The sequence below is a fragment of the Cuculus canorus genome, chromosome 3 (assembly GCF_017976375.1).
Source record: "Cuculus canorus isolate bCucCan1 chromosome 3, bCucCan1.pri, whole genome shotgun sequence".
NCBI lineage: Eukaryota > Metazoa > Chordata > Aves > Cuculiformes > Cuculidae > Cuculus > Cuculus canorus.
Genome location: NC_071403.1, coordinates 70988693 through 71001378, shown reverse-complemented (window position 1 = coordinate 71001378; position 12686 = coordinate 70988693). Strand labels below are relative to the sequence as shown.

Below are 12686 nucleotides of genomic sequence, written 5' to 3'. Positions count from 1 at the left end.
AGGCTCAGGGTGTCAGTAAAGTGGAGAGTAGGTAGGGGCGGTGAAGGCTGTAGGTAATTCGGAGCCAGAAGTGGTGGAACAGCATGGATGCAGGTCAGGCAGATGCAAGATGAATAGAGATTCATCAGAGGGATAACATGGTCCTTGATCGCCTTGTCCTGCCAAGTATTGACCAACTGTATCGGCAGATCTGGTTTTGACATTAATAATTCATGCAAAATGTTTGGAGTGGGCAAGAAACGCAGATTTGGGATCTTTGCCCCCAGTTTTCAGATAATCCAGTACACAGTTGTGAGTTGTATAAACCTTCATGTTTGCTTGAGGCCAACATGGAAGGGAGCCCCTAACCTGTACTGCAAGCATTATGAAACCTCCAGGATCTTGCCCAGGAAGTTCTAAATCCCAATTTGAGGTTCATACTGAAAACACGCATCTGGATATGCTGTAGTCATGATGGCATTGGGTGTATCTAATGAGGAAGGACTGACGGTTTGCTAATCTGGAAGGATTTCTCTTCAGGAGACTTTGGCAGCTCTTTACAGATGAGGCATGACAGTAAGAACAGGTTGCTTTATCTCTGTGCTGTCGTTTCTTTCCTTTCTACCTATAGTAAAGGGGCGAACTTCTCAGAATATTCCTCTTAATGATAACACTTCATAAATGGGTATGCAATGCTGTTGGATGTTAAGAGGTGTGGCAGCACAAATGCCACGATACACTGGGCTTACTGATAACCTGCACAGTGTTGTCAGCCCTATTGCTAATATCTGGGATAGTGCTTGAAGTCAGAAGTAACCGGAGTGTGTGTAGTGCTGCTGTGTTCTAGTCATCCTCAGGGCTGAGGGCTTAAATCGGGGCAGGAGAAGGGTGGAAGCACAGCTGACCTCTGTTCTGCCAAGAGTCCAGCCTGGAGCTTGGACCCTAAATAGACATATCTGCTTAATGGAAATGCAACCCAAATTAATTGCTGTACCAGTAAAACATAAGACAGGCTTGTGCTGTGATGGGGAGGAAGCAAATGGACTTTTTATAGCACGAGGCAGTAGCGAGTGCAGTAAGCAGAGAATCAGTGTAACATGGGGCTAGGATTTAAACCTGTTGCACGTAGAACATGAGATCAAACTCGTACCTTGCATATAAAACCTCTGATTTATTTACATCAGTAAAAAATACATTGTTTTCCAGAAATGTTTTATGCATGAAAAATGGAAGTGTTGTCCAAAAATCCTGTAGAATAAACAAGTATTTTTTTAAGAAAGTGCCCAGCCCAGCTGAAATTCCTGCAGTAACTGCAGGCAATAGTTACTTTTAATTGCATGCTTGCAACACATTGAAGGTTAACACCTTATTTGCAGTGGTCCTGTACAGTAATGGTACTGAAGAGAGCCTGTTAGCTGTACGCAGTCATGAGTTCATGTGACAAACCCATAGACGCTTCCTGGAGAAGTTCTGTTTCTGGAACACAGCACTCAGTTTGCTGCAGCATCCTTAAGGTGGCATCGGAATCCTTCAGCAGCCACGGTGAGCTTTCTGGGGAGCCTGTTTTTTGGGAAAAAATTCTTTGGCTGACTCTATGTCCAGCCTGCACACAGGTGAGGTTTCCGGCTTGGTTATTGACATGAAGTCTTACTCCACATGCTGCTGTAGATCTTGCACCACCAGAGAATTTGATGCTTGGAGACTAGAAATAAATACTTTCTCTTACCACCCACTGTGGATGCTGGGGAATTTAGCATGGAAAAGAGATAACAGGAATGTAGTAGCTGAGCTGAAGCTGTCCTCCCAATTCGTCTCTGTCCTTAGGCATACAAAGGGCTGGGTTTCTGCTGTCCTGTTTCTGAGTTGTTTCTGTTCTGTGTGTTTACTGCTGGCAGAACAGACCCCAGATACATGGAGGTGTATTTGTGTTTTTATGCAGCTGGGAGAGAACTGCATTTCTGAGCAGAGGGAATTCTGGCCTGCAGAGCTTTCCTTGCTGATGATCCTTGCAGTAACTCTCTAGTGATCTCCTAATTTAATAGGGAGGAGGCATCTGCCTGTGTGATAACACAGCGGATCAGCTGGACACCATGGGTATGGCTGCTTTGTTGCCTCATGCTCACAAACCCCTGCCGATCCAAAGTACCCATTCACTGCCAGTGACTTTACTTTCAATTCTTCACCTTAAACGTGACAACTAAGGTTTCCTTGTGTCTGTGTCATAAAATGGCACTGAGATAATGAAGAAGGATGGTTGTGATTAAGGCATTAGGCAGTTCAGTATCCAAAAATTTCCTTTAGGCAGCATAAAATGTGCCACAGTTCTCCATCACAAAGGGGTTAAAAATCCTTTGCAAAGGTGAGCTGCCCAGCTACCACCCTCAGGAAAACTGTAGCAAAAATTAAATCTGTTCTTATCAAAACAGGACTACAAATGACTTTTTCTCTGGATCTCACTCTGTACTAAATTTGCATATGAAAATGTGGTAAATTAAATTAATTAAAATTAATTAAAAGTTGCATCATAATTGTGATTATAAATCAGTTAGGTGAGCAAGATCCAGTACATCCTGAAACTGTATTCCACTGGGGGCTGCAAAAGCCTGGGATTAATTTACTGTAGATAACTGTTTTTATTAACAAGAATCTGCCTGGGCTCTTCAGTGAAATTACAACAACTCCTCTCAAACTGCATATATCAGAAAGAATATCAAGTTGTTATGGGGAGAACAGGATTCCCCGTGCTGGCATTGTCTTCTCTTAGAAAAAAATGTTACATGTCCTTAGGTGCCTTGGGATTTATCATGGTATTTGATTGGGCTGTTACAGAACTACTCTCATTAGGATTAAGCCTTGAACCCTGGAAATGAGAGATGATGAGATTATGGGATAATCAAAGGTGATTTAGAAGATCAAAGCCTTTTTAAGGGAATAAAATCCCCAATTTCATTCCTTTAAAAGTGGTTATTTTGTTTTAATTTGTATTTGATGTTATTCTCTGATGTTGATAAATACCTGGTGTGAAGATGTGGCTTTGCTGAAGCCATTGATGTTTTTGCACTAAAACTCAATTGGTTCAGGATTTTACCTCCCCCTGGAAATGCCACAACAGCCGCTTTTTGTGCAGCTGAAACTGTGATGGCTCCTAAATAACATATCAAATAATGATAATTCCTAGAAGTTTCTGAACTCCTGTAGTGGAACAGTGGAGCAAAGGACTTGCCTACAGGTCCTGATAAATCAAACCCATTTGGCTAAGACTTGCCCTCATGCAAAGCATTTCTTTTGCTCAATGTAAATCTCCGAGTTAGACCATGGAACGCAATCCAAACATCCAGCTGATGTTTCATTGGACTGCTGAGGCCAGCATGGGTTTTTAGATGCAGTGCCATCATATTGTTTCCTTGTGAGAGAAAACGAAACTATGTTTGGGGGCTAAGTAAGGCTGTGTCCTCCTGCCAGGGCCCCTGGCTTCGCTCGTGCCGCTGCCTGCATTAAGTGCTTCTGCTCTCAGTCCCTCTGCAGCCCCTGGCCCACGACGTAGAGCTCTGGGTGGGAAGCAGATCTGCTGGAGTCCCTGATTTCGGGGATGTAAGGGCTGCTCCAGGAGTCGCCTGCTTTTCTGCGGCTCTCCTCCATGCTGCAGAAGGAAAGATACTTAAGTTAAGAGGCTAATGAATTGTGACCTTTAAAACAGCACTAACTAGACCACAACAGCCCTCACAGCACAAATGCTGCACAGTACAGCGCCATCCCCAGTCTCCTCCTGGACACATGCTCTTTACATGCACCGTCCCAATTTCACTCCTATGAAGACAAATGCATTGGACTCTCCCCTCCCAAGCTCTCTTGGGAAGCAAACACTTTGTGTGTTTAAAAGAGGATCGGTGTGAATTTGGTTTCACTTGCAGATGGAAAAGTCTGGTTCCAGATGCTCTTGCCTTGGTTACACATCTGCTGAGCGTGGCTACAGGGATTTCCGAGTATGCCAGCGTGACTGTGAGATGTATGTTCTGTTGGGATAAATCTGCAGAGGCACTGTCGATCTCAAGGGAAACGGGAACTTCATGAATCAGGATTGATTGTGGCAGTGGAGTTAGTCAGGCGTCCTTGTGCTGGAATGTGCCCTGTGATGCTGTAACCACTTACAGTGGATTACGCTCAATATGAATAAATATTCCAGAGTTATCTGGGAACCACTACTGTATTTTAAGTACACAAACAGCTAAACTGAATTAGATCTTAACTGCAGACCTGCTTTTACGTTCCTATTCTGACTACTAGGACTTTAATGGTCAGAATTGCTGAATGAAGATATTTGTGACACAAGACCAGTCAGAAGACTCATTCAGCTTCAAATATACCTCAGCTGCAGGAGGTCTCACTGCACTGCTTGCTCTGGGCCTGATTCAGTCAGCCCAATCCACTCCCAAGCCCTCCTTGAACAATATCTTAAAGGCAATAGCATTTAATCTTCTATCTCTGCTGTGCCTCTTGGGAGATTAGCAGTCTCAGTGAAACATTGCTTCATTTAACTGCGTGCACAGGAATCCTATTACCGATTAACAGGAACTTTACGGGCAGAGCAGTTGTACATGTCACGCCTTGATGAGATGCCAATAACTGTTGGTTGCTGTCAAATGACCAAGCTTGGAAAGGTAGCTCAAGCCTGTCCATCCACAGGCTGCCCAAACGGGAACCGATTCTACTGACTAGTAGCTGAAACTCTCATCCAGATGCCCTAAGACAAACACAAGAGCTCGAGCTCCAGCCTTAGCTAGGGCTAACGAGTTTTAAGGCCTGATGTTCCTTAGAGCACGGTATGGGCAGGAGACATGCTTGGGAAAGGAGCGCTTTTTGCCTTCTAGAGGAGCTGTGAGTGTGCAGGACATGGGCAAATCTGCAAACCATGCTGACATTTCATTCCTGGCAATGCTGGCCAGCAGAATGGGATGGAAGTTACTTCTTTTCTTGGTGTTCCTGCCAAAATGCAGTGGGTGGGAGAGGAGACTCAGCCACCTGATCTCCACTGGGAGATGTTGCTTTTACAAGCTCCTGCCAGATTATCTTTAGCAATCGGTTTCTCAGCAAATGGATATTTTAATTGAGCATGGAAAAAGTGGAGGGATGTATCCCAGAGTTTGGGAGCATGGGAGAAACTGGCTAACTCACTGATTTTCAAAATGTTTTACCTATAAAAGTGTGACACTATTGCAGGATTGCCTCTGTCTCCCCTCCCTTCTGCAACTTGTGCTTGAAGCTGCTAAAAGCACATAAACATGAAAGAGGCCTTTTTATACTTGGAAAGGAGAGATAGAGCGAGGGAATAGTAAAGGGAAGGAGACTGATGGCTAGGTGGGAACAGCTTGGGAATTGGAGACCAGCTGCAAACACGGACAGAAGAAGGATGTTTAGGAATACGACACTGGGTTAGGGTACACTGTGAGTTCTGCTGTCAGTGGAATGAATTGCAAAGCAGAGGAAGCCTTGGATGTGTAATAAACTCGAAGGTGAAATATGGACCAGAGCGTGGTGGTTTGTCTGTCATGGCATTTGCTGGGAGAGCAGGAGTCAGTGTCTGTGCATGGGGATGTGGTGCACGCCGCTGAGGCAACCACTCTGCTCCTCAGCAGGAGGAGATGATCAGAAGTGATAGGAGAGGCTCTCACAGCCTCTGCCATGTGTCAATTCCTAAGAAGCCCTCCTCTGCCCACCAGCACGTTTGTGGCAATATTCCTATTAGGCCATGTGGTGCAAGGTTGGTGAAAGTTCACTCCAGGCAGCTTATTGTAAGAGAACACATAGTGGTGTATTGCATCTTAAATCAGTGTGTGTGGTAATTAATGGTCTAAATTTCCCTTTTTCTTATATTGATATAAGTTGAGACTAACTGAGCAGGACTGCTTGTGATGTCCATCTGTATAAATGGTAAGCTAAATTTGGCTCAGGATATACTTATTTCTCCTAAAATGCTGCATATCATAACACCAGGATATATGATGTTTTTCATGAAGGGGATGATTTTATTTACAGCATTTTATCTAGATCGCTGTCTGTGCTCTGACAGACAGCAACAGAAAGACAGCGTACCCCACTGAAGCATAAATTGGCTAACAGTTTATAAGAGACTGCTTTTAAAATTGATCCATAAAACTTCCAGGGCTGTTGTCTTGCAAGGTCTGACAGAAAACCTCTTTTGAAAACAGTTTTTTCTCCTAGCAGGCACTAGAATAGATAAAGCTCCAGAAAAACAACATAAAATCCAGCAACACTGTCTGTGGCTTTCAGACAATCTTTAGAAGTTAGAATATAATGAAATATTAGAGCTGGAATACATTTCCCAGTGGCTTTTGTATGTTTTGTTCAGGCTATTTCTCTGTTATGAGCCTGGGAAACCTGGTCATCATAGAATAGTTTGCATCAGAAGGGATCTCAAAGCCCACCCAGTTCCAACCCCCCTGCTATGGGCAGGGACACCTCCCACTGGATCAGGTTGCTCAAAGCCCCATCCAACCTGGCCTGGAACACCTCCAAGAATGGGGCAGCCACGACTTCTCTGGGCAACCTCTACCAGCACGTCACCACCCTCATAGGAAAACATTTCTTCCTAAGATCTTATCTCAACCTCCACTCTTTCAGCTGAAAACCATCTCTCCTCATCCTTACCCTTTGGGAGGGAATGCCTGAACACCTGGTTTTGGTATCCTTGACTGTCCCATTGCTTGCATTGCTTCTGCGCTTACAAGTGCGATTTTATCTCCTGTTAGGGTTGGTCCTTGCAATCCCTGCTCATAGGGACGGCTCCTGTCATTTCAGCTATTCTGTGACAAGAGTAAAAATACTCCTCACATGAGGAAGGTTACTGGAGGGGGGGGTCTTAATCCTCTTGCGTAGCTTAGAGCTTAGTAGACTTAAACATCCTAAGATGCTAAGAAACTTGGATAACAACACTTTGTACCTCCAGGCTGTTACATGATGTTTGCATATTCCCAAATGCCTTTTTCTGTCTCCTGGCTAGTTTTGTGTCTTTTTTTGTATTTAAGTGGTAGAGAGAACATAAAGCTAAGCCCAGATTTTTAACAGATGGCCACCAGTGGTTTGCAAATGTGGAACTGGTGTGGGTTCATGCTTTAATTCCTTTAAACTGACTTTTTCAGAGCAATGAATCTTCAGTAGCCACGGGACATTTTTCCACTTTGAAAACTGGGCTTGGGCTGTGGATGCATCAGATTTGAAATCAGCACCAAGATCTGAAAGCTTACACAAGAAGCTCAAAATTTGAAGCTATATTTACATCCACTTGGATCCTTGCCTACATATTATCCATCTGTAATTCTTGCCATCTGATCTGAAACATTTTAATACAGCATTCAGCTGAACAGTTTACTGGCTTAGAGGTGGATGTTAGGAATAATACCCTTCTTGGTCCCAGCCTACCTTCTTACAGTTATTTAAAGAGTTGGGCTTGTTCAGCCTAGAGAGAAGGCTCTGTGGAGACCTTATAGCAGCCTTCCAGAACTGAAAGGGGCTACAGGAAAGGTGGGGATGGGCCCTTTACCAGGGAGTGCAGAGAAAGGATGAGGGGGAATGGTTTCAAGCTGAAAGAGGGAAGATTGAGATAAGGTCTTGGGAAGAAATGTTTTCCTGTGAGGGTGGTGATGTACTGGTAGAGATTGCCCAGAGAATTCGTGGCTGCCCCATCCCTGGAGGTGTCCAAGGCCAGGTTGGATGGGGCTTCAAGCAACCTGATCCAGTGGAAGGTGTCCCTGCCCCCAGCAGGGGGGTGGAGCTGGATGGGTTTTGAGGTTCCTTCCAACCCAAACCATTGTATGTTTGTAACCTGAAGGTTACTTCAGAGCTTTTACAAATTGAATGTGGATGTCCTCATTCCCCACGAAAATAGGGGAGTTCTGTGCCATGAAACCAACTCTGAATTTTCCCCAGGGCACCTGTCACAGCGGATGTGTCAGTGCAAGGCTTGAGCAAGCAATGGAAAATTAACTCTTCCCTGTATTCAAACTGGCAGTTTACAGAAATCTGGGGTAAGACAATAGAATAGAAAGGAATATTCCAATTGGAAGGGACCTACAACAGTCTTCTAGGCCAAGGGCAATGTTATCTTTACCCAGCCATCTGTTCTGCACACAAACAGTGCACTTCTCTGGGAAATCACTTAACAACATTAAATTCCCATCACAAACTTAGAAAGCCAATGCAGTGCTCTACTTCTGCTTCCTTACCCTAAAGTGGAAAGTTTCTTACCTTGCTTGGTTAAGTGCGGGATCACTGCTGGCTGTTACAGGAGCTGGAAGACGAAACTGGACTCCTGGTCGGCGGTCAGAGAAACTTCTCCTCACAAACGGCTGAGGACTGGAGGCACTCAGAGACAGCTTTCTGGCCCGGTCTCCGGGCTGCCAGAAAAGCAGGTTGCTCTTTTGTGAAAGCAGTGAAGCTTCAGGCTGGCTGGTCACCTCTGCAGCAGGTTCGTTGGGTACCAGTGGAGATCTGGCTTCAAATAAGGAAGAACTGGCTGGGCAGAATATCGACCGTAAGTTGCTGCTCCTCTTGGAGGAGGAGAGCTGGTGCTCGCCTCCAGAAACAAGCCCAGCACTTGACCCTTTGTAGGAGCGGGAGGGGGATGCTGGTGGAGAAGGGGCAATGGGAAACGGAGGGGGGCTTGCATCTCGACGATAGGCTGGGGAACCCAGCAGCTGGTACGGTGTTGGTGAGCTTTGTTTGTGCCCCGCAGGAGGGCTGAGTGGTTTTCGCTGGGGTGGGGGAGAGGGCGTCTTCTTCTGCAAGGGTGGAGTGGGCACCCTGGGACTTGTGGGGGGACTGGGTTTCCTCTGCATGGTGGGTGAGCTTGACTGTGGGTTACTAAGAGGCTGCAGAGAGTGTCTGTGGTGTGCAGGGGGGATGAAAAGTCTTTTCTCCACTGGTGGAGAAGGAGGAGGAGTTCTTGTCGGGGAGACTTTCCTGGCAAGTGCTGAGCCTTTCTCATTTCTCCTGAGCGAATCAGGAGAACCACGCTTCTGGTACTGCACTGATGTCGCAGGTGAACTGGGCTCTTTTCTCTCTGAGCTGCTGCTGTGTGGTTTTGAAACCCCACTGGGATTTTGAAGAGGAATAATTTTATGGGTTTGCTTGTACAAATCCGCAGCCTCTTTTCTCTGAGTGGCCAGTATCTCCTCCTGGCTAGGGATGCGCACGTTGGTAGGGTTCAGCTCCAGAGAGTACTTCTGCAGCTTCTCATCCCCTGATCCAGTATTCCTTAGACCTTTATTAGTGATTCCACCAGGGCCACTGGTATTTTTACTTGGCAGTAAGTCTATCGACTGAAGGGAGGCTTTCATTTTTGGGGAAACTTGTGCTCTCTTAGTAGTGTGAAATTCTGTTTTGATGGGCTTTTTAGCATCTTCTGAAGAGCTTCTTTCTGTTCTTGCAGTTTCTTCAGGCTCAGATGAGTCAAAAGAAGTATCCATTAACATTTCAGGTGGTGGTGGTGGTAGGTTCTCAATGTCTTCATCAGTCTCTTCCTTTGTGTCCTTCTTCCTTAATTCTGCAACTGGTTCAGGAGGAGAGGCATTTGGAAAGCTAGCAGAAACTCCATTGGTGTTTGAAGGGTTTTCATCTTCTACTGGTGAGATACGATTCTTAAGATTCAAATGTGCCAGGCCCCTTTGAAACGGAAGAGTGGGTGGAATGACTGGAAGTCCGAATTTTCTGATGCACTTTATTGGTCCTAAGGATCTGAAAGATGCATCTTTTACAAGATCATCAGCAGGACTGAAAGTTTCAATCAGCTTTTTGACAGACTGTCGGGGGGCACAGCTGCTGCCACTGAGATTCTGTGTTGCAGGAGGCTCCTTTCCTTTGCTTCCTGAAGTCTCCTGGGTAGGCACAGTAGCTCTTAAAGGCTTCCCGCCTCTCTTTTCATTCAGCTGATTGGCAGGATTTTGGTCAACCTTGAATGAAGGGACTTTATCCTGGTTGGGCAGGATACTGAAGTTCTTTGAGAGGCATGCTTTCAGTTTGCTAGAGGACCTCATGGCGACTTGCTCACTCAGTAAATAAGGTGCTGTTCTTGATTTGCAAGGCTCTGGGTTGTCATCTGTATCCTTCTTCCCATAAAACATTTCCAGCCTTTTGCTGAGTTCTTTTTGAGTTCTCTGAAGCTCTAGGAGGGTTGGGTCCTCTGCCTGGCTTCTGAGAGACTCCTCTGACCTGGACCGTTGTTGTTTCCTGAAGGTTTTCTGGCTGCCTGTTGCTGTGCTGGGCCTTGTTGTTAGGACTGCTCTTCCACCCTCGTCCTCTATCCATTCTTTATGCCCAGATTTAGCCGGGACAAACTTGATTTTTTCACTAATGGCATCTTTCATCTTCAGAATAATTTCCTCTGTCTCTGCATTCTCTGTCCTCTTGATGAACTGCCTTTGTGTGTTTTCAGTGACCGTAGGCAAAGACATTCTCCTTGGAAAGGTATCCTTCCACATATCTGATAAACTTGTGTTGTCGTCATCCTCCTCCAGAGTGCTCTCTTCTTCATCGTCGTCATCATCATCAGGAAAATCTATTGATTCACAGATTTTGAAATGTTCGCTTTCCTGAGTAGAGTCAGACTGGAAGGAGTTATAGGAGCGGCTTTTGCTCAAGCTTGCACATTGGGGCATGGTAGAAATGCCTTCTGGTACTCTGCCCTGAGAAGAAGTTGCTTCCCTACCCTGCATGGATGAATAAAACATATCTTTAAAATGCCTTTGAAATGCACAGTCATGGGTGGCAGGTGTGCATGGTGACTTTGTCCTATCATGCACGCGGTCCATTGTTCTACTGTGCTTTTGGGACAGATGTTCATGTGCACAGGAATCACAGCTTGCTTGTCCTCCATGCTGGGTGAGGGCACTGAACTCCTTGAGGGATTCGCTGTCCACGCCAATGCCACTGTCCTCAGAACAGAGAGTCCTGTCATCACCGTGGGACTGTGAGGATCCCACTGTTGAGGCTTCAAGCAGCCTTACCATCCGGAGCAGGCGCTCATCAAAGCTTTGCTTTGCTTTCAGTTTTCCTTCCAAGTTGCTTGCAGCAGACTGCAGGTAGCTGCATGTCTCCTGCAGGGCATCAGACGTGAGGGATGCCAGCGTCCCACTCAGTAACTGCATCTTATTGACTGTGTACTGCAGTAGTTGTTGCAAAAGATCAGGGTGCTCCTTCAAATCACCTTTCTCTGCTGGCCAGGCCAGATTCCCACCTACGTCTTTGAGAAGACTTTCCCCATCATTGGCAATTTCTTCCAAGAGCTGGTTGATTTCATCAAAGCAAAGCACGAGAAAGCTTACCATCTGCTGTAGGAAGAGCTGGGTTTGGGTGGCCTGGTTGGCTACATGAAGTATAGTTTCATACTTGGAGAGGTTGGGATTTAAGTAGGCATATGCACTCTGATGAGCCCTAACAAGCAGTTCTGGGAAATCTACCTTTTTCTCTGTCTCGCATGGGGCCAAATGGGACTTTTCTTTAATTTTGCTGGGTCGACGTTGCTTTGCCAGCTTATTTTTTTGCTTCTTCCCTTTCTTTGGGATTTGATTTGCACTGCCCTCATTCTTGTCATCCCAAATGAAAGACAATGCTTCTGATTCACAGGAGCTCTGCTTTCTGATCTGTATGGCCTCAGTAATATGTTTCTGAGAGTCAATCAGCTGGGACATAACGGCTTCAGCATCTGTGGCTGCCCTCTCAATTTTCCTCTCTTCCCTGGAAATCTGGGGATCTGAATGTGCCTTGGAAGAAAACTGCAAACTATCATTTTTGTCCTGCTCTTCCTTTTCTCCCAGGTAGTCTTTCCTCTGGATCCCATATTGGTGGAATTCATCAATACTGTAGCAAGATGAACCTTTAACAAGCAGTGGGATTCCTTTATCTCCTGGATCAATACGCAAAATACTTTTGGGTTTATTCAAAGCCTTAAGACCACTCTTTGCAATAGTATTAGCAATGTCACTGTGAGAGGGTGTGCAGCCCATCCTTCCTCAGTCTTTGGCTTGATTTTTGATTAAAAATCCAAATAAAATAGGGAAAACACAACAAAGAATTGAACTCACTGTTATCACGAACTGCAGACTGGCCTTTTTCTCACGAGTATTCCATTATGATCCCAGTTTTGTTGTCAGTTTTTGTTGTCGTTTTTCTCAATCTCATATGCTCACTGTCCAGGATCTACTCTTGATGTTATGCACCATCCCATTGTACGTTCCCACTCAATTTTCTTCTTCAATTCCAAAAGGGAGTGTGAAAGCTCTACTGGATTTAGAGCTAATGGATTAAGAGGACTTGCGTTGCCTCAATTCTGTCTTGACAGATGTCCACTACAAGTAAGATTTTAAGCTCATTAGGGTAAGCAGGCACCAGCCACTCAGCACCCAGGTTGTATTTATAAAGGCAGATTCTTTTCTAAACCATATTGAGAATCAAAAGGACTTGGTACTTGTCCCTCCTTTTCCCCCTTTTTGCAAAACCATGATATACATTGAATGCGGGGTGCAAAGGAGGAGGCTGCATTTTCAAGGCTTTTTGAAAGGAAGCTATTTGAACAGGCATATAAATGCCACTAGATCTCCTTAATCAAGAGAAAGGTGACCTTGACCGAGTCTGTATCCACTGGAGAGTGCACCACATGGAATCAAACAGATCAGAGGTGCTTGTGAGACTTCTGC

General features: G+C 45.3%; 1 protein-coding gene across 1 annotated transcript; it reads right to left on the bottom strand.

Moving 5' to 3' along the window:
* Nucleotides 1-1153: 1153 nt before the first annotated feature.
* Nucleotides 1154-12268, bottom strand: PCARE (photoreceptor cilium actin regulator). The gene is made up of 2 exons (XM_009562553.2): nt 8242-12268; nt 1154-3619 (listed from the first exon to the last, which is right to left on the bottom strand). The coding sequence occupies exons 1-2, from the start codon at nt 11994-11996 to the stop codon at nt 3490-3492; spliced, it is 3885 nt and encodes a 1294-aa protein (XP_009560848.2). The 5' UTR covers nt 11997-12268; the 3' UTR covers nt 1154-3489.
* Between the last annotated feature and the right edge of the window lie 418 nt (nt 12269-12686).